General features: G+C 38.5%; 1 protein-coding gene across 15 annotated transcripts in view; it reads right to left on the reverse strand.

The window, feature by feature from the left end:
- The window catches only part of PJA2 (praja ring finger ubiquitin ligase 2), a 78,774-nt gene that overhangs the window by 38,404 nt on the left and 17,465 nt on the right, over positions 1–22,905 (reverse strand). For 7 of the 15 annotated variants that reach the window (XM_072921710.1, XM_072921708.1, XM_030257891.4 and 4 more), the window contains 7 exons: positions 21,853–22,870; positions 16,766–16,948; positions 15,135–15,320; positions 13,005–13,113; positions 8,795–8,897; positions 8,368–8,483; positions 6,999–7,151 (listed from right to left, as the gene is read on the reverse strand). In XM_072921710.1, the coding sequence (XP_072777811.1) occupies positions 7,074–7,151; positions 8,368–8,483; positions 8,795–8,897; positions 13,005–13,113; positions 15,135–15,320; positions 16,766–16,948; positions 21,853–22,870 (1,793 nt within the window). In that variant the 3' untranslated portion in view covers positions 6,999–7,073. Of the gene's footprint in view, positions 1–6,998; positions 7,152–8,367; positions 8,484–8,794; positions 8,898–13,004; positions 13,114–15,134; positions 15,321–16,765; positions 16,949–21,852; positions 22,871–22,905 lie in introns of those variants that run through there. The other 8 variants (XR_012052737.1, XR_012052736.1, XR_012052735.1 and 5 more) reach the window with 4 other exon arrangements.

A 22,905-nucleotide genomic window follows, 5' to 3' on the forward strand; every position in this document is an offset into this window, starting at 1 on the left:
GTGGAGAAACCACCTAGACTAATCCTCCTTCCTATTTCTTACCTAATTGTCTTCTACGTCTTCTGGAGAGCCTTTTCTTTTGCCTCAGGAGGCCAAAGCAACTCTAGTATAAGTGAAAATCATACCCTTTACATTTTCGCCTCAATACACATTAAATCCTCATACTTACTCATTAATAAGCATCATTAGTTGTTTTGTGTGTAATTATTTATGATACATGACTCAGAGCATGGTAATTGTCTATCTACACAGAGACTTAAGACCGGAAAAAAAATTACAATTATGAGGAATTTTAGGACAATAAAATCTGTTAATACATATTTTGCTTACTAGCCTATAAAAGGACTTATTCTCCACATAGTGATATTTCTTCTCTTGTCTAAATAAGTATGCAACTTAGCTTTCTGTGTGTACCACTTTGAGCAAATAACTGCAGATAACTAATATATTTTCCTGTTTTCTATTATGTATATCCTAAAGCACTCACCAACACAAAAGAAAAAAAAAAAAGGTAAAATACAGAGGAAAGAGCGTGGATTGTAAAAATGCGCAGATAAAATAAAACTGAAATCACTGAGCCAGGGTTGTTTTTCTTCTTCCATCTTTGGCATTTTTCAGAACAGGATACCTACTGCATTCATAATATAAATTCAGATGTGCTCACGTTAGTGCATCACCACAGAGATATTGCCTATTAAAAGGAAAACGCCAAGTAGGATTATTACAGCTGCACATACTCATTTTATGAAATAAACCACTCTGATGCTGCTGCTTTAAAATGTGTCCCTTATGGCAATAGTCTTAAATTCACTAAATCACAACAGGCCTTTTCAGGGATGATTCTATTGTAAGTTCAAAGAAAAAGATAATGTACCTGGAAATATGCTTTGGGAATTAATTATATCCATGCCAAATACATAATATTCTCAGCAACATAAGCTACCCTCTCTCTATCCAAAGTAATCTGAAAATTTTTGCTTCAAACTTAGGGAAGAGAACTTTTATTTTCAATTACGTTTTACTGCATTTAAGGAATGTGGCATGAGCTTATGATGAACCCTTGCACTCTCCGGGCTTTGACTAATACCAGGCTTTGTTTGGGTTAGTTTGCACTAGATTTCAATGACACAATAGCAAAAATCAGGCTCCTGAACACCTTTAAAAGGTTTAAACAGGGGTTTAAGCCTTTGTTACCAGGTCTGTACATCCAGCGTCTATGCAGAGATGACTGTCAGCCCACTTGTCTCCTTGTAACACAAGACAAGGAGCCTTATCTACTAGTCCTTGCCAGTTGTTCTACAATTCAGTAATTGAGCCCTACTCCATAAAGAATCAAGCCTCGGTGTAAAGAAGGCTCTCTTTGTATACCCGTTGTCCAACAAAACCTCATTACAACTGTTTCAACAAAAATCAACTGGAAAGAAAAGAATGTAGAGCAGTGGGCTGATCAAGGAGGAACCTGAATTTTGTTTGTTTGAGTCTTTATTTGGCTTTCTGAGAAAGAATGAGCCTACCAACTATAGCAGTATATTTTGTTCAGTGGAAATAGTGGTATCTTATAGGAATGCTACAATATAAATAAATTTTCTTGACCTTTAACAACTTAAAATCTACTCAAGGAAGCCTGTATTGGACAAATTCTGTCCTAAAGCCTCAGAAAGCCACACTTTTACCCCTGTTCTTTTCAAGTAAGAAAAGCTGGAATTTTGTGAGAATACACCTAAGCATTTATGCAGCATGCCAAGCAGCATCACTACAATATTAAAACAGCTTTTAGGATTCAAATTGTAAAGGAGTAATTCCCAAACAGGAGAGATTTCTATAAACAACAACACCTCCAAACAAAAAAAAACCAAAAACAAACAACAAAAAAAAAACGCAGTAAAAAAGAAGAGTTCAAAGGATCACGCAGTAGGCCTTGCTAGTGCCACCAAAAAACCAAATCCTCCAAAGTTAGGAAAATTCTGTACTTTGCAAAATAGGGCACAAATATCAAATCATATCCTCATGTCAACAAATTCCCCTCTTCTATAAGATGTATTTAATTATCATTATTTTAATTTAAAATGGGTAAACTATCTCTGGAGTAAAAAGCTCTCAAAAACTATATTCTCCTTCATGCTCAGAAGAATTATATTCTTGCAACACTTTGTTTTTGTACAACTCAACCTTGCAACTCTTTAAACAAACTGAAGAACACAGGACTTTTTATATTAAAATACAACAAGAAGGTAGCATCTTGGAAATGGCTGAACATTTAACAACTGATCCTAAATGTTGTTCCTAAAAGTTTGATCACCTACCTTTCAATTAAGTTCAAGAGAAGATGTTAAAAGAAACAAAAGAAAATACTTTCAGTGTGCTCTGAGCAGATATGGACTGTTTGTTGAAGATTGTTAGCTTTCTGCACACTGCATTTACTAGATTGAAAAGCTGTTTTGGAGGATGTGAGGTTTATGTGTTTTGTCTTCTCCTTTATTTTTCTTTTTTTTTTTTTTTTTTTTTTTTTGCATATGATATTGATTGCATCTCTGGTATCAGATACTGAGCACACAGTTTCCCACAATGTAAAAAGGAGATTAATCTGATTATTAGGAAATTAAATCCCGGAATTTGAGCCAAAACACTAATGCACCAGAAATATATTCTGCGGGGAAATGACTCCATGCAGAAATACAGTGGCAGATTATTTTCAATGTAGAGTATGAAAACTCAAGGAAAGTGCTAGGGCCAAAAGTAGCACCACATCATGGGCCTCCAAGGCTGTCAGATAAGCCCCAGAGGTAACAGTGCACTAAGAGCCAAGCTTAAGCAGGAACAGTGGTACACAATTCTGAAGCAGCCATAGCTGGTGAGCTCAGGCAGATGAAAAACTGCCCACAGCGAGAGCTTCAGCTGAACACTTTCACTCCAAAGCAAGACCACAGACAGCTGATAAAGCAGAAAAAAAACCCAAAGAAATATAATGAGGAGATAATTGTGAGGAATTAAAATAAAGAAAGAAATAAAATGAGTAATCAACTTAAGCTACTTCAGATCCCACAGGCTTGACAAATCCAACAGAGAAATGGAAAAACTGCTTAAGCAAACACAAAGGTGCTATTAGTTGAATGTTGTTGGTGTAAGACCCTCCAAAGGCTCATGTATTTGTGACCTTGTATTGAATTCATGCAAGAGATTAAAAGTCCAGCTGGTACAACCTCTTCACAAAAGATGAGACATAATAATGACCTGATTGCTACTACAGAAACTTGCTGGGATGAATCATACAACTGGAGCGCTGTGAGTGATGACTACCAACTATTCAAAAAGGACAAGCAAAAAAGAGAATTGGGGGAAATTTCCTCTATGCCAAAAATGAGATTGACTGCACAAAGCTGTTCTTGAAGAACAGCAAAATTAGAGACTAAGCTAACAACAGAAACCTCATGGTTGTGGTGTCTACTACACCTTACCTGAACAAGGCGAGGAGGTTGATGAAAAGCCCTTTCTTCAGCTGCAGGAAGAATCACATTTTCAGGTCACAATCCCAATAGAAGACTTCAGCCACATGGATGTTTGCAGGAAAAATCGCACAGCCAACTGCAAGCAGTCCAGGTAAATACAGGAGAGCATCGATGGTAGGTTTCTAGTCCAGATGATGAAGACAGACCAGAGGAGAATAATTTCTTGACTTGTTTCTCACTAATATGAAGGAATTTAGGAGAGACACCAAAAGGCCTTGGCTGCAGCAATCAGGCCTTGGAGGAAGTTCCAGTGTTGAATGGTACAGGCAAGGTAACAAGTAGAATGAGCACTGTAAACCAAATACGGCATACAATGCAGTTTGAAAGAAGAGGTGAAGTTAGCAAGATACAGATGGCAGGAAACACCAGGAAGAAATGGCTTGGACAGTCCGCAAAGGAAGGATGGAAGCAGGTTCAAAAAGAAAATAGGAAGTGACACTGCACAAACAATTTAGGGCTGTATCCCAGAAGAGGTAAACTGCAGAAAACTGTACACATTTCAAAAAGAAAGGGGTGGCTTTGAACTGGATTGTTTGCCTGAGAGCTTTCTTTAAGGGGATCTGTTTCTATTCTTAGTCCAAGGAGTGAGATCAGTTGCAGAGATCTGCAGGTAAGATTACAAGATGACAAAAGGGAATTAAATGGAAAAGAAAGGCCACAAGACTTCAACCTGCTTGGACAGTGCACTCAAACAGAGAGACGTGCTGACAGTGGGAACAGAACCACAATTTGGGATCCAGGACCCACTGCCCTGAGAGGAGTCCTTCACTCCTCTGCCACACAACAGCCTTCTCTCGTTCTCTCGAAATGGGAGAGACACAGATGGGACAGACAGGACAGTCACATTCAAAGGGTTGTGGTCAATGGCTTCATGGTCCCAGGTGGAGACCAGAGACAAGTGGATTCCTCCAGCGTTATTGTTGGACTGGCCCTGCTGAACACCTTTGTCAGTGACACAGACAGTGGGATCAGAGCACCCTCAGCACATTTGCTGACAACACCAAGCTGCGTGGTGTGATGGACACACTGCAGGGAGGGGATGTCACCCAGAGGGACCTTGACAGGCCTGAGAGGGGCCTGGGTGGATCTCATGAAGCTCCACAGAGCCAAGTGCAAGGTCCTGCATCTGGGCCAGGGCAATTCCAAGTACAACATAAAACACAGGCTGGGCAGAGAACAGACTGAGAAAAGTACCTAGAAGTACTTGGAATGTGGATGACGAAAAGCTTGACATGACCCAGCAACATACACTGGCACCTCTGAAAGCTCAACATGTCCTGCGCTGTGTTAGAAGATTGTGGGCAGCAGGTCAAGGGAGATGATTTTGTCTCCCTGATTCACTCCCATGGAGAATTCTCCCCCTACCTGGAGTGCTGTCCCCAGCTCTGGATCCCTCCGCTTAAGAAGGACACAGGCATACTCAAGCAGACCCGAGGAGAGCTGCAGAAACATCCAGGGAGCTGGAGCACCTGCCCTGTGAGGACAGGCTGAGAGACCTAGGCTTGTTCAGCCTAGAGATGAGAATGCTCCAGGGGGACCTCAGAGCAGCCTTCCAGGGGGGCTACAGAATAGTTGAAGAGGAACTTTCAACCAGGGTGATAACAGTGATAAGAGGAGAGGTAAGGGTTTTAAACTGAGAGAAGGTTTAGACTAGATATTGGAAAGAAATTGTTTATTGTGAGGGTGGTAAGGCACTGGAACAGGCTGTCTGAGTTTTGGAACAACCTATCTCCCACGGCAGGGGCGTTAGAACCAGGTGATGTGTAAGGGCCCTTTCAACTCAACACTGATCCAAACACTTTTACAGTTTATATAAACAGCTGATGTGGTTCATACAGTTATTTTTTAGAGACAAGAGAGTAGTTGCATTTTGCAGCTTTACTTTATAAAAGAAGAGTTTGTTTTTCTCAGGTTTTCAATCAAGCACAGAATAAGGCAAGAAGGGGAAACTGGAGCTTTCTGCCTTGTATGACAGAAGGCATCTACAGAGTTTCAACTTATGAGGCAGCTCACCATGCAACCTTATCCAAAACCCTTAGAACTGTCCCTTTGCCTTGAGGGAAATTCTTTTCACATTGTTAGTTACTGTTGCTATGGCTAGTTAGGAAAAGATTGTTCTCTCTCTGCCTAATGGTCAAAACAAATTAACTTAACACCTGCCAGAATCTGAATTCTTCCAATGTACTAGTGCAAGTACAGATAACATGAAACTTGAACAGAAACAAGGGTATTTTTTTCCTTTTCCTAATTGCTTTCTCTTTCCCATCTGGTGGCCGTCTATAATGGAGTGACTACAGCCATGGATACATAAAGTGCTACAGGTGTCATTTATCTGGACTTCAGCAAAGCCTTTGACAGCATCCCCCACAACATCCTTCTCTCTAAATTGAAAATGGATTTGATGAGTTGACTAAAAAGTGGTTGGCTGGCTGTGTCCAGAGGGTGGTAGTCAATGGCTCGGAATCCTGAGCAACAACAGTTGGTGGCCCTTGAGGATCCCTACTGGGACCAGAACTGTTTAATGTCTTTATTAATGACACAGAAAAAGGGATCAAGTGCTCCCTTGATGAATCTGCAGCTGGCACCAAGCTGAGTGGTGCAGCTGACACTCCTGAGGCACAGGATGCATCCAGAGGGATCTGGACAAGCTCGAGCAGTGGCCCTTGGGAATCCCATGAGGTTTAACAAGGCCAAGTGCTGGTGCTGCACCCGGGTCAGGGCAATCCCTGGTGCCAGCCCAGGCTGGGGATGAGCAGACCGAGAGCAGCCCTGCCCTGAAGGACTTGGGGGTGCTGTGGGTGAGAGCTGGGCATGAGCCAGCCATGGGCACTCCCAGCCCAGAGAGCCAAGTGTGTCCTGGGCTGCACCCAGAGCCCCGTGGGCAGCAGGGCAGGGAGGGGATTCTGCCCCTCTGCCCTTCTCTGGTGAGACCCCACCTGCAGAGCTGCCTCCAGCTCTGGGCTCCCAGCACAGGAAGGGCACGGAGCTGCTGGAGAGAGTCCAGAGGAGGCACCAAGGTGATCAGAGGCATGGAGCACCTCTGCTGTGAGGAAAGGCTGGGAGAATTGGGATTGTTCAGCCTGGAGAAGAGAAAGCTTTGAGGTCCTTTCCAGTCCCTGAAGGGACTCCACAAGAAGGATGGATAGGGACTATTCACAATGGCTTATGACAGGACAAGGAGGAATGCTTTCAAATGAAAAGAAAATAGGTTTGGATGACATATTAGGAGATAGTTCTTTATTGTGAGGGTACTGAGGCCCTGGCACAGGTTGCCCAGAGAAGCTGTGGATGCCCCAGCTCTGGAAATGTTCAAGGCCAGGCTGGATGGAACTTGGAGCAATCTATCCTAGAGGAAGGTGTCCCTGCCCACAGTGAGGAGGGAGCCAGATCATCTTTAGAAACCCTTCCAACCCAACCCAATCCATGACTATATATCAATATTTTATACTGAACTGTTTTCACATTATAGTTAAAAAATAGGCAAAATTTACATTTTTATTTTGGTGCAGACTTTATTTCAGACCCTAGTCCGAGGGTCCTGTAGCAATGAAGATACTGAAACATCAATCAAAAAAAACCAGAGTCATCAGCTGCTTCAGGACGTAGAGGTGCAAGCACATGACGACAAACAGGGCATGTTCCCGACTACAAAAAGAGAGAAAAAAAGACCAGGTTGTTTGCATTCAATTCTACTGAAAAGCTAAATGCTATTATTTATAAAGTATTTAGAGTCTCCACAACAGCATCATCTCAAACTCAAATTTGACTGCATAGCTACCTAGAGCTGACAGCTACTTAGAGTTGACAAACTCAGAAAAAAGACTTTGTTTTGTTTTTACAACAGCTACATAGCAAATGCATCAGGTTCTCTCCAAGTTCTTCTTCACAGCATTGATTTTACTTTTTTTTTTTTGACGCAAGGATTAAAAATAAGTTAGTTACAGCCCAAATCTAAGATGAAGTATTTTGTCTTAATTTTCAGTGATAGTAGTTTACTATGACAACAGGAAAAAAAAAAAGGCAGTACATGTATAACAAGAAAAAATGAATATGATAATCAACATTATCAAGGTAAAAAAATTATAAGCCCATCAACTAAATCCATCAGCTATAGGTTTTCTGATATGACCCCCATGGTAAAATAATTAATCTCATACTCTTAAGAAAATTGTGTTACACTGTAAGCTCACTGAGAACTACCAAGTCCAGGTTTGCACTGCACATAAAGGAGAGTGGAAGTGCAACTAAAAAAAACATACCAGTTCATTAATTATGGTTGTTCTAGTCTAGCTTCAACATGATGCAAGCCTTTTAAAGACATTTGGAAGCAAACTGATTACAGATCATGAAAATTAAGTCTAATATCATATAGAATTACTAAAGGTAATTTTAAAAAAAGTTAATCTACAAGCATTTCAGTATTTCATCTGCCAGCCTCAGCTGTCACAATAAATGGGTCTGACATTGTGATAAGATAGAGAAAATCCCTTGCTCTTCTCAGAGAAAATAATTCCATTGTCTTTACTTCAAGAGAGAAATATAGTAAAGAAAGTTTTTGTTTTACCAAAACAAGTTATAACCCAGCCATGTCCTTCATTCTTAGTGAAGGAAAATATGTTTTCCCTTACAGAAATATTCCCTCTATTAAAGAAACTGCCCTTTAGGTGAATACAAATAAAATTTTTTCCCTCACTTGCACAAGAATTTGGTTCCATAATGCATAAATTAAAATAATATTTCATAAATTCTTGGTATCTCATCCCACATTTTCAAAGAGTTAAAAGTTGTTCTTCCCAGAAGAATACACAATACACACAACACCCCCTGCCCCTAAACCCTCCACCAGTCCTGTAGTACTTACTCTCTGTAACCAAAGAGTTATACAAGGTCTGTGAAACAAATGATGACAGGGTAGCTCTGTTATGATTTCACCTTCCACATATTCACTGCAACAGATAGTACAACACTGCTCTTGACCTAAACCCATGATGAAGAAAAAGCATTAATACTTTGTTTTACATCTAAGATAAGCTCAAATTAAAATACATATATTATCAACAGTATCACTAATGATTACAAAGTACAGTCACAGTAACTCCATTATAGATTACTTTTCCAAATGGATCAAAATTATACTCAGATTCAAAAATCTTAAAACAGCATCATGCAGTAATGCATAATGATGCAATACTTAAATATTACATCCATGGTATTAGAGAAAGTTGAACTTGTTCTTACAAACTTTGTGGAAATTACTTTTACATTATTTTTTACACCATTGTAGTCACCTGTGACAAAAATCTGTGGCAGACTAACTATGGTTTCTTTCGTAGCTGGTGGATGAGTCTGTTCAACATCAAAAGTAAGAGACTCCAACTGTGCCAGAGCAGACTGAAAGGGGTAAGCAGAAATCAAGTTCTATTATTCACAAATGTAACATTTCATACAAAACAACAAAAAAAAAACAAAACAAAAAAAAGAATGCAGTTCTAGCAGAATTACTTTTTTAAAATGGAAGATATGCCTGCCAAACTATCCATTTCATCATTTTTATTTTTGTAATGAAGGAGATGAAACTGAAGGTCAAAACAGCAATGTCTTGCTTTTAAAGCATTCTTAGATATGAGGACAGTCACAACTTAATCTACAATGAATATTTGTTTATTTTATAAAATTACAGAAAAAGCAGCAAGTTGAAAATGTAATAAAGCGTGCCAATCTAAAACTGTGCTTTCAGTGTGCTTCTGAAAATAAATGCCTCATTAATGTGTTTCCTTGCCTCAATTACTAAATTATTCAGGCACACACAAAAGATATTAAGTACCTTAGCTATACTAAGAGTGTAAACTTCAAGAAATAAAGACCCCAAGATCCATGTAGATATTTCTAATCTTAAGACACATAGAATGCTCTGAAGTAACTTTTTTTAAACTCATTTTTTTTACCATACAGAATCTTTAAGATTATAAGACTACACCATATTTTCTGTGTGCATTTGCTGTGTACATCATACATTCAACTGTGTAAGACACCGAGAGGATATCCAGTAGAAAAAAACATTCAAATCACAGAACTCAGAATATTTGGTTGCATTTGTTGAGAAATGTACTACCTGTTTGAACAGCACACAAATTGAAACTGAAGAACCAAGAACACAAACACTGGGTTCACACCATGAATGAATTAGTCACATCCTCTAAGTACAACTACTTACTGTTCTAATCAGCTTGAAAATTATTTACGGTGTTGGCCACAAAATTCTCTTGGTAAAAAGTGTAAGATAGCATGGTATTTTTGTAATGTTGGGAATACACTTAACTAAAAAGCTCTATATACTAGAGAAACACTGGACTATACAGAAACCTCTTCAGTCTTAAACTTTCCCCAAAGTTACTACAGCTGCAACTGAAAACATGCCTGGACTTGGATCACAGTGAAAAGGCAGCTCAAGCTATCACACTACCACAGATCTAAACTAGCAGTTTTATACATACAGTCAAACCTTTGTGGCAGAGAGAGACCAGCATGAGCTAAGAAATATTTACAGCTCCTATTGAAACAAGAAATTTGTCAGTTTAAGGGAAAACCTGGGGTTATTCCTAGTGCAGTGTGAAAGTTCCCCTACAAAACTCTGCTCCAATTTTACAGCTAATACCCATCAAATTCTGGTACAGCAGACTGTACTATCTTTCTAACATTGAGATGATTTTAGTATTTGTATTTGGTTTTTGCTCCAATGGTCTGAGAATAAATAGTAGGTATGCTTAAGCAGAATAACTACTACACCTGAAAAAACTAGATAAGATCCCAGAGATACAGAAGGTTGCAATATTATTTATGTGTCAAACTTTTCTGTTTATATCCAGCATAAGTATTCTCAAACAGAAAGCACTGTATTGCTTGCTTCCAAAACCTACACAAAATAAACGTTATAAACACAAAGCCACAGTTACTCTGAGGCTGAAAGCCACATTTTCAAATCCAAAGCAAAGCAGTGTCTCTTTTATAACTTTTATAAGATGTATCTTCAAAATAACTGTACTTCCTCTTATTGCTTGTGTTAATGCTTACTTCTCCATGCAGCAAAAATAAAATGCTGAACATTTTTCTGTTAAAAACAAGAGTGCTATAGCCTACAAGGGTTTGAGCTCCTCATGTCTGTGAATTATCACAGGAAATATTTATAAAGTCATTAATGCAGCAGAGGCAACTAGCCTGTTCTGTACTGCTAATGAAGTAAATCAGACACTCCCAGCTATCTAGTTTCTTTGTAACAAATGAAAGAAAAAATATTTAAAATCACATATATTCTATTAAGTTTTAGAAACCCAGAGAGCTATAAAAGCTATACAACATAGCTTTTCAAAATAAGTATCTAATATTTTAATTACTTCTCCCATCCAAATGTCACAATTATTTATGATAGATCTCTCCCAATCCCTCCCCTCCAATTAAGATACACTTGAATTTTGGATGCTTTATTGTGTCACATCCCTTTCAAGTATTTCAAAACAGTAAATTATTTTGCTCATATCTTCTGAATAATTTTAGTAACCACTTCATACTGTAAAAGTATGTGCTCTACATTCTGCTTGAGATTTGAAAGGAATACTTGGAATTCTTACTCAAAACCTGTGTTGTCTGTGCAGTCACAGTCCATACAACTCTTCCTTTTATTACTCAGTTATCACTTTCTGCTGACTAATTCCAAATATGCCAAGGCTTCTATGCCCACCATAAAGTTTCACATGCTTTTTGTGTTACTTTCAAGCACAAACGGTATATAAGAGAATCAGCTTTTCCACATTCACAGTGCCCTGTACCACCCTGCCTGTTTGCTAATGGTGTTCAGTGACACTCTGTTCCTGGTGACACAAACATAATTACAGCACCTCCTTAGCCAGCCATGCACATAATCACCCAGGATTACTTGTACAGGTGACTCTGACAGGACTGCACACATTTCTCCTGACAGAGTACTTAGGCAAATGTTGTTATAAAGGAATGAGAAAGGAAAACTTAGGAGTCATAATAAACTCAGTCGCCTTCTCAAGTCCTAATGTGTAGATAAAAAAAATAAAGATGGGATTAGTTTCCCCTCTCTACACAGATCTTCATGCTTTGGTGCAAAGGAGGTCAACTGTTTTTGCAGTTCTGTTTTTATTGATGTAGTGAGAACCATCCACTACGAAAGAGACAAGAATCTTCTCTATATGGCTTCAAAACACTGCTTTAACAATAAGGATATCAACAGACCTTCTCCAAATTAAAGAAGTGTCTCTAAATAAGTAATGCTAACAAGATCCTACACAGCTGGCGAAGGCCCTGTGATACATGATCATGAATTATGACCTCCTATATACCTTGGGGGACATACAAAAGCTGGAAACTGCATGACTGCCAACTTATGGGAATGGCCCCTTCCACTGTCTTGGAAAAGACCTGGGAATGTTATTCAGAAAATCATTGACTTTGCACATTTAATGGAAAAAAACCCATTATCTATGATTATTCCACTGTCTGCCAGCATTAGAGAGCATTTCAAAGTGCCCTTGATATTTTGTCTGCAAGCACACTATGACATACAGTGCCTGGTTCACCCCTTTAAAGTGGGTACTAGTAGTCAAATTGCCCCTTGCTGCCCTAAACTTACATAACCTAGAAAACATTCAGTTCAGCTGTTGTAACACCATATTACATGTCTACACATCATTTAGGTCTTATTTTGACAAATACCCTGCAGGGGAGATTTCTGGCAGCGCAAGAATTGTCACACTGCATCAAACTAGATCTCAGCTAGCTTTATATTCACTCTGACATTGACCAACCTGAAGTAATAAACAAAAGACAAAGACCATAACCATGCTGGTTCCTGATAATAAATGCTTTGGTCTATATCCAAAATTAGACAGATGAAATGGGATAGAACAAGGTAAAGTCAAAAGGCTTTGTTTTTTTCCAGGTGGTTTCTTTTCCTGATTGGAGTTTTTTTGCTTGTTATTGGGTGGGGGTTTTTTTAAACTTTTTTTAAAATTTAAAATACACAGAGTAAGACAGTCAAACACAGGAGAGTCTTCTAGTCATAAATAAAAGAAATCCAAATGCACTCTTGCCAAAAAAAACCCAAACAACTGGACAACTCACAGGCACAGACTCAAGCATAAGCTTTCCTTTGTTATGTAGAGAATTTGGCAAAAATCTTCAGAATTAAATGGCATATGTTTATACTCGTAGAAACCAGTAACTTTCTTTGCCTTACGAGGAAATAAATGCATATACTAAAAGGAGTAGGTACTGATAAATGACTTCTTGTAGTACACCCTTTAAAAGATTTTTCAAGATGTATTTTCATGTTTGCCAACCCAAAAGTTCAAGCTAACACAGGAAAGTATTTTTCTCTTATTCTCCTGATTTTGAGCTTAAGTTGAAAAATGATTCAACTATAAATATTTATGTCACAATATCACAGATATAAGAAGATCAAAAATATTTTAATACCTCCACAGCTTCTAAGTGTCCATCTAGTGCCATATATGTGAAAAATTGAGGTTCCATGTAAGGAATGGCTTGAGCAAGTCCTAGACCATCACCAAACTCATCAAGTAATCTGAAAAACAAAGGTTAGGAAACATGGTCTTATTTTCAAAATAAATAGTTACAACATACAGTCTGGATATATCAAATTATTGCATAACACCTGTTAATAACAGCCTGATACCCACCCAGCTGATCTCTCCCAGCCTTGCCTCAACTGGACATGTAAATAAGATAAAAAGCTCATGGGTCAAGAAAAAGGGCCAGGACTCATCAATCACTACCACAGACAAAAGAGACTCAATTCAGGAAAAGCCTTAATTTAATTGAAAGGTTGAACCAGATGATCTTTTGAGATTCCTTTTTAATTTAGGCTGCTCTATAATTCTATTAATTTATTGCCAATAAAAATGGATTTGAATGGTAAGAAACAAAGACAAAAACTAAAACGCCTTTCCCTTAGCCCTCTCTTTATTTCCAGTCTCAACATCACTCCTTCATCCTTGAGGCCTCTAGTTTCCCTATCCCAAGCAGGGCAGAGGGAAAGGAACAGGGGTTGTGGTCTGTCCATGGTTAGTTCCTCTTTGCAATACTTCCTCCTCACACTGTTTTCCTGCTCCTACATGGGTTTTTCCCACATGCTGCAGTCCTTCATCAACTACTCCAGCACAGCTTCTCCCCAGACACACTTCTGTCAGCAAGTCCCTCCCTGTTCCACCACAGTCTTCTCCAGCACCTAGAGCACTTCCGGCTCCTTCTTTTCTGACCTTGGTGTCTGCAGGGTTGCTTCTCCCACATAATCTTCATTTCTCTCTCACTCACTGCTTGCTGTTCAGCATTTTTTATCCTTTCTTAGCACCTTCCCAGAGGCCCCACCCTATGGTGGGTCCACTGGAGCCAGCTGGAACAAGCTGTGTCCCACATGGGGCAGCCTCAGCCTCTCAGAGGCAGTTCTGGTCCCAGCACAGTGGTACCATACTCCCACAGTATATACTTCAGAACATCCTGATGGGAGTTTTTACTGTAAAACAGTGTAAGCTCAGCTAATATGTTTCATATGAATGCTATTAAGGTTGTTTTACAACTAACAATCAGATTTTGACTACATCATGTGTCACAGTTCATGGCTTGGCAGGTCCTTTTTTAGTTCAGTTTTATAAATTCAGAAATTACATCTTAAAACAGGCACAAGTGAAATGATGTACAGGTCTGCATATGCTCAGCAGACCATCAATGTCTCTGTTCCTGTTTCTAGTAACTAGGAAACTTACCAAGGCTAACCTCCAACACATAAAAGACAGCTTCTGTCCCTATCACACAATTCCACTGCTAGCTTACCGCCTGACAGTGTAAGAACATAGGCCTTACTTCTAGTTTGGACTCTCATGCATTAGTCCCTTTTATGCTTTTCTACAATATAACTTCGTAAGGAGAAAACAATGTTGGTATGTCTGCACTCAAGTCTATATTTTAATAAGCAGAAGAGAGCAAATGTTATGTCTCTCACTGGAAAGCCTTCTATCACATTGTAAAACAAACACATTATACTATTTTGTATGTGGCTCCAATCACTTTATTCCTGGTATTTGAAGCATTTTTATAATAAATTGATTGCAATATCCTTCAGTAACCTAATGACAGAAAATGGAGTGAAGAATTCAAAATTATTATAATATCAGGTAAGTGCATGGCATTTCAAAGAGAAATAAAATAGATTTGTAATGACTAACACCAGTTTCAAAGGAGGAAAAGATCAGTTATAAAATAGGACTGACTTGAATGCTGATTACATTCATATTGCCTTATTTCTGTTACACTTCAACTTGAAAATTAAATTAGAAAATACACCCATGCCTTGCATATTTAGGGCACCAAAATTTTCTCAAATCACAGCCTGATTTAGCAAATCTATTCCTTTTTTTCTCATTAGAAAATACATAGCACTTGAAATACGTTAAACAATAAAACTGAGATGATTAGTCTTTCAAGCAAGCGTATACTGATAACCATAAATACTTTTTACATCTTACACAGAAAATAAAATAGTAACTACAAAACCTCTGAAATGAAAGCAGACAACTATCAAATGCATACCTCCACTCCACATCCAGGTCTTCACTCACACTGGAGTCATCCTCAAGATTGTTATTACCATCCAACAAGAAGAGTCCAAGATGTACAAAATCACTAATTGGACCATTTTCCTCATCACTGCTACTTTCTAGGTCTTCTTGGTACCGTAACCAAGCAATTTCACCTTCCTCCAATAACGTCTGCTCCCTTTATATAAATAAATCAAAAGCTAAAACTAAAAAGCTAAGAGAATTTACAAACACACATAAACAACAAAAACCAAACATAACACAAAAACTAAACAGGCATGTTTCCCAGACTATGGAGTCACAGATTAGAAATTAAGCATTTGCCATAAAAATTCAAGAATTCCCAGAGCTCAGAATCAGTAACACCCATAATTCTATGGCAAAGTTCTGTCTAGTGCTCAAGGCCAGCAGTACAGTAAGCAGTTTGTTTTGAATTTCCCCTAGTACAGACAGCATCCCTGACAGGGTTAATAAATTTCGTACTAAACATTTTCTTCATTATCTACAAGTTCCTAGAGCCATTAAGGAGAAAGATTGTCTTGACATCCAGAGCAGCCTCCATGGTAAAGCTTGGCCTGAATGTGATAAAAAGAGCTACTACTTGCAAGAGAAGCTATCTTGCAAGAGAAAGACTCTTCTCATTCCTGGATATTCTAGAGAAGCAGAAGTCACCTGGATGCAGAGTCATGGGGCGGTGAGTCCTGCTTTCCTTATAGAAAGACGGATTATGTTAAAGATGCATACATTTTCACGCTGTTCATATCAAAGACAGTTAAAAAGCACATAGCTCCATTATTGTTGTTTTGAAAGAGATGAGTTGTTACAAAGTTTTCCTAAAGTCACACTAGTTCTTCAAGACCCAAGAATGTGGAGAATACTAAAAAAGCATTAACAACAAAGGGGACTGCATAGCAATAGGTACTGTGCACCTATTGCTATTCACCTTCTTCCACCTAAGAGTGGAAGAAGCTGAAAGAACACTTAGGTGTGGCCTTTGCTTTATAAAGATTCAAACTAGAGTCAATATTAGATGCTTAGAAAAAAAGCCAAGAACATTCCTCTTAGCTGTATACAGCTACTAATTTTGCCTTATAGCAAAGGCAGCTACAGTTTATGAAGTACTGAATGACTGGAAAAATAAAGTAAGTTTAAAGTTACTAGAGCAAGCAAGAAATTCAAGTTTTCTTTAATCACTGATAGGGCTGCAGAAAATGAGCACCAGTTTAATAGGAGAAATAATAATGCAGAGCAAAAAATAAATTCTTTTCAAGGAGTCCTAAGCAGTATCAAAGGATATTTATGTAACATGTATATCTAAACAATTAACTTGCCTAACTGGCTTTTTAAAGTCAATATATTAAGTCTATTAACCATATTGACACTCCATGTCAATATGCTCTCATTGTTTCTGTATTTTTCATTACGCAGAACTGCTTGCATGAAATGCCGTATTTTCCCTGATTTGAAATACATACAACTACTCAGATTATTGTGATGTAGGCAAATGATTGTTGCTGGCACGGTAACTGCTTTTAGATGTTATTCTATGCAGTGCTATGTGAATACCCTACTACTGGTGATGCTAGAAGCTATAGGAAGTTAGCCAATAGAATAAAGGCATACTCTTGGAAACAGAAGTCTGGGCTCTCCTCTTTCACACTACTGCTGCTCCTCTGCACACCAGGGTCGTGCTCCTGCCTGCTTGAGACAGTCTCCCAGCTTTCATCACCTGAGGACTGCTCGTTTTCCACAGCAGTAAGACAGGAAGACAAAGATGTAGGCCATTCTCCATCACTGTACTCTGAGCTGCAATTTAAACAAATAACAGAGTATGAATTCAAACACTGCTTTAGGGGAAATAAAACAATTTCCTACTTTTCTATCAACATTGCTCTCAATATAGGTAGCTTTTTTCTAAGAGAAATTAGTCTTGTGCTATCTATAGACGCATTACAAATCAACTTTACCTAGAGTTTTTTAAAAAAAATTAGTCTCTGAAAAAGAATTACAACATTCTACCCATCCTACTTTGCAGTGTTTTGTTCTTCCCTTGCTGCATATGTAGCGTACAGGAAACAACTCAAGAACAGAAACCAGACTCACTATGCACATACTTTTTCCAGGATAGAAAAATGGCATCAGTGGCACAGTTTGATTAACAAATATTAATCAATGTTGGCCTTACCCCTCAGCCAAACAAATTTAAAGTAACAGCTCTTAGAACGTATAATCCATCTAGAATGCTCTTTTTTAACATAGAAAGATATAATGGATAACTTACTTACAAAACTATTTTATTTGATTTTTACTGCAAACCCCAAATAAGATGAATGGCAAGGAGTTTTGAAAAGAGAATTTGCTCAGCCACCACAAAGCAAAGGGCAATAAATATAAGCTTTGGGCAGCTTAAACAAAATAGTAGAGTTAGCACAATCTTAGGAAGGATGAACTGCTGCTAGCACTGGTAATGGCACTTAGATAACTCACTCACTACAGTGATAGTTTTTGAAATTCAAAATAAAGCCAACTAGCTATGTCATTTCAAAAAGTTAGAGAAAACATAGATGCGAACAGCCAATATACTTACCTAGACCTCATTTTATACAGCAATCCACAACACCCACAGCATAGTTTCCTAATCTGCTAAACCCAGTATGTTTAAGTGTATTGTTACCTCCCACCTACAAATTCACTAATTTCCTCCCTTTATCAAACAGTACAAATGCATTCCAATTGAACTTTCAATTTAAGGAATTTTAAGTGCTTTTGAAAAACTGCATAGTACACACCGCAAGTTTTAAGAGAATAAATAAGTTCAAGACAAAGATTATATATAAGCATTTTTAACTTGAGGCAGGAATAAATTTTTCTATCACAATTTTGATGACTAAGAAAAGTGATGGAAATGAGAATATTCATTGATTTTTGGCTATTTTAATGGATTACTTTAAAATAGAAATCATATACATTATGAATTCTAATATGTAGTCTAATGCATTTCATATTACACCATCTAAAACTGAATATTGACTTTTTAAAATCTTTTGTTATGTTTGGTTCTTTGGTTTTGGGTTGGGAGTTTGGTTTGGATTGTGTTTTGTTCCTGTGTTGTTTGATCAAGCTATTTTATATTTTACAATTTCATCTTAGATATATACAATATATACAATTTCATCTTAGATGAAATTGTATATAGCTGTATATAGCTGGAATACTTAAATGCCTTGTTTTAGTTGTCTCTATTTACAATCTGAGAATGACTTCCAACATACTTAAAAATACTCCTTTGCTTTTAATCAAATTTGTTCTATTTAAGGTTTATACACAAAAACTAATTCAAACCAGAAAAGGATATACCTAGAGTCACTAACACTAAACAACTGAAGCACATTAAATATTTCAGAACTCAGGATTTAACTGTGCTCAGTTCTGCATGAGTCCAGAACATTACTTAATGGTTAGAGTGTTACAGACTTATCACTTGCCAAAAGCACAGCACATGAACTTACATCTGCATGTGGATTTGCTGACACTAGTCCCTCCCCTGGCTGAACCCCCTCCTGACCTGTACCTGGCACACAGGCCAAAATTAAATGGACTGAGCTAATAGATATGATCCTCCTCCCTCCAACCCTGCCCTGGGACCTTCTACCACCCTTCCAACTTCAAACATACATGGTTCTCACAAATATGCAAGACTTTCTCCCTCCCACACAGTTTCCACAAGCTAATACCACAATAGCTGTGCATCTCCTTGAAGAGAAAATGCAAGGTGGAGGCCCACACTGCAGCAACCAAAAGGTGAATTTCTCCCTGGGCTGGGAATAAGCTAAAACTGAGCTGAAGGATGTAGTCTGACAGTTATGTCAAATCCACTTTTTATGTAGCTCTGCATGAACATAAAATATGGTTTAAACCTTAAAACATAAAACGTCACCTTTCAAGAGTGAACATATTACTCCTTTGTACAGACTAATCATTGAAAATTTATTTATTAAATATAAGTATTTTTAGGTTTTAGAACATAAATTACAGGGATTCTAAGTTAAAAACACATGACTCCTGTTTACTAGTTCAGTTACTGTCAAGAACATTTCAAATAATCAATCCATGTTTCTTTCTGTCCTGCTACAATAACCCATCACTGTGCATCACGGAAGCCAATGCTGTTATTTTAGATTACACCTCCTTCATGTCGTTTTAATTTTGTAGCAGCAGCATTTCAAAAATTGAAAAGATTATGCACTAAGAAAAAATTTTGAAAGTAAACCTTACAAGGAAATGAAGGATTCATTTGCAAGTGCATTTATTAAGAATCACAGAACAGTCAGAGTTGGAAGGGACCTTTGAAGATCATCCAGTCCAACCTTTCTGCCACCTTGCCATCCAACCCTTCTGCAGTCCAACCTGGGACACAGAAATAGTCCCAGGTGAGTTTGGAATGTCTTCAGAGAAGGAGACTCCATGACCTCCCTGGGTTACATGTTCCAGGGCTCTGTCACCCTCAACCTGAAGTTCTTGTTGCGGTAGAACTTCCTGTGTTTTAGTTTATGGCCATTGCTCCTTGTCCTGTCACTGAGCACCACTGAAGGGACTCCGTCACTGCCTCGGAGCTATTTATTTGCATTAGTGAGATCCCCTCTCAGTCTTCTCCAGACTAAACAGACCCAGATCCCACCTCTCCTCACAAGAGAGATGCCCCAGACCCCTCATCATCTCTGTGACCTCCACTGGACCCTCTTCAGTAGCTCCTTATCTTTCTTCAACTGTGGAAACCAAAAATGAACACAGTACTCCAGATGTGCCTCACTAGAGCAAGAAGGGGAGCAGGATCACCTCCCTGACCTGCTGGCCACACTCTTCCCAATGCATCCCAGAATACCTCTTCTCTCCTGGCCCCGAGGGCACACATGACGAGCTCATGGTCAACTTGTCACCCACCTGCACCCAAATGTCCTACCCAGAAGAGCTGCTCTCCAGTGGGTGGGCCCCCAGCCTGTGCTGCTACTGGGCGTTATCCCCCACCAAGTGCAGGATCCCATACTTAACACCTTGAAGAAGAGAAGCCCCCAAGTCTACTATTTTAAAATGCACTTTGTTCTCTCATAGTTGCAATTCTGCAATGTTTTAAGGACAAGATATTATGCCAACTAATTTTCACGCTTTTCTCTCTATAAAAATACAGGACATACAATCTACTAAGCAGGTTAGCTTACGAACAGCAAGCACATGCACAGGAGAGCCACATCAACATCCAGAAGACATGTCTTGTAAAGAATGCAGTGGGAAGAGAATCAACAAGATGAAAGGAAATTGCAAGAAAAAGAAGGAAAAAAGCCATTACAAACACTACTACATCTTCCATAAATTATCATAGGGTTAGAAATGTGTTTACCCTCAAATAGGTTGATTATATAATTCCAGTTAATAGTGAAAAGTTCTAAGCTAACATTTTATGAACAGAAGTTAATCAACATAAGGTTTATCTAAATTTCCTTGTCTTTTGGGTGATGTCTTAGGGTGACTATATGATGCTTTTATCCCTAATCATCTGTTCTGTTTATGCTGTATATTAAGTTCTGCACCTTTAAGACTGGTTCTGAGAGTGAAGCAGGGAGAAAGCAGTGCACAGTTTGTTATCAGAAACTGCACTCACCCCTCCACATTGCTGCTCCTGGACTGTGTTGTCTGCAGCATAGACAGAGAGCAGAACAGAGCTCTCCTTTGCTTTTAGTAAGCTTTTAGTTATCTGACGCAGACAAGCTCCCTGGACTGTGATTTTTCTTTTTCTTGGAACTGTTCAAACCCTCTCTGGACTGAAAACTCATAAAAACACCGGAAGCTCACACCTGTGGCCCGTTGGGGCCCAGGATGCTGCATTCCAGCACCAGAGGGAATGATAAGAGACTGAGCGAGCTGAGTTACACCCCACAACAAGGACTCTGAATTTGAATACTTTTTCATTTTTTATGCTTGTGAATACTTCTCTTGTTAAATGAACCATTTTTTCAACTTTTCCCCAAGGAAATAGTTCCCTGAATCAGCTGGGGGTGGGGCCACTTGAATCTGCTTTCTAGAGGGACTGCTTTTGGAGTTTCGTCCCAAATTCATCCTAAACCAGGACAGCTGAAGAGCTCAAGGGAGAAACCTGAACATTGCTTCTCGTGTCAAGGTCGGAGCAATTTGTAAATCTAAAACTGTCACAATTAATAGCTACTTTGGAAACATCTAGTAGTCTGAACAATTTCCATTAAAAAGGGATTATAAGCAACCCTATCAAGTTATGCTTCAGATATTAAAAGGAAGAACAATTTCTTTCCAAAGGCTGGAGATAAGAACATAAATAGGCTGTCATGCAGAATACTGAGATTTGGAAGCAAAAATACCCAAATTCTGAAGAGTAATCCTAGAAGGAAACTTTTAAAGCTGAACAAGGCTTTCAGTCTTTACCCTCCATCTGCTCAGTAAAAATGAAATAAAAATAAACTAATATTCCTCACTGATAGGATGCTCTGACTGCAGACATAAGGCTTTTTACATTACCAGAAGAGTGAAGGATAACTGAATGGAAAAGTTGACATCTTGTTATCTGATCATATTCAGAAATGCCTTAAGTTTTTATGTCTCATTTGCTAACATTTTGTTCAGTTTATCACACTATTTACACAAAAGATTCAATACTAAAATAGATATAAAAATAAAATTTTTACCTGTCTTCATCTTTGTGGGGCATTACGTAATGTGTGTTGTGGTCCTCTAACTCATTCCAAAAAACACTGTCACTTAGGACATTGTTTTGCTCTCGAGCTAGTGCATTTCTTCTTAAGTCTGTTTCTATGTTCTTTTGATGACTGCGCATTCTTGAGAGAAAGAGAACACCAGAACTCATCTCATCTTTGCCATCTCTCAAGGGACACTCAGGATGGCACTGCTGGACATCAGCAATTCCAGTTCTCCTCCAGGAATCATTTTCCTCTTCATCATCACTAGTGAGATAATTTTCTCCCTCCAGTTGTTTAGCAGTATTTTGTGTTCTAATTTTAGGTCTCACTACCAGCTCAGATGAATTTTCTTGGTCAGTGTCTCCATCACCAATGTTTAATACATCAGCAACTGGTACAGGGGTTCCAATTCCAACATCCACTATATGTTTTGTCTGCTGTGTTTCATAACTCAGGCTAATTTTTGGTGCAGCTTCATCTTCAGCAGATTTAAGTGTCCTATGGTTTGGACATGCCAAAGGCATTGGACCTCCTTCTTCGCAACTTTCTCTAGAAATGCTGTGGTTTAAAGCAGACAGTGGGGACTCTAAGTCATTAAAAGACCCCATGTCTTTTTCATACTGAGAAAGTATGTTATCTAGTCTTCCCTGAATTAGACCTGCTGCTTCTCTTAACCAAGAATATTCGTCTAGAACATCCTCTTCATCTCCATCACTGCTATCTGGCTCATAGGAGTCAATGTTTACAAAAGCAATTCCATTTTTACCATTCAAATCATCATGCCCTCCAGATGTGCATTCTGCAAAGTCCTCAGATTTTTCATAAGGATTCATCAAGTCCCGTGAGATTTTGTTGCCTTCAAGGCCATAGCAGAATACAGAAATTGGTGATGTTTGGCTTGATGCACTTTGGCAAACAGGTTCTCTAATATCAGCATCTTTTGACAAAGGTTCATCTAATAATTCAGTAGAAACTTGAACCAATGGACTAGAATCTTCACAGAAAGCTGTAAGAAAGAATGCACTGGAATAACCAAAACCA

This window comes from Taeniopygia guttata, chromosome Z (genome assembly GCF_048771995.1).
Source record: "Taeniopygia guttata chromosome Z, bTaeGut7.mat, whole genome shotgun sequence".
NCBI classification, from domain to species: Eukaryota; Metazoa; Chordata; class Aves; order Passeriformes; family Estrildidae; genus Taeniopygia; species Taeniopygia guttata.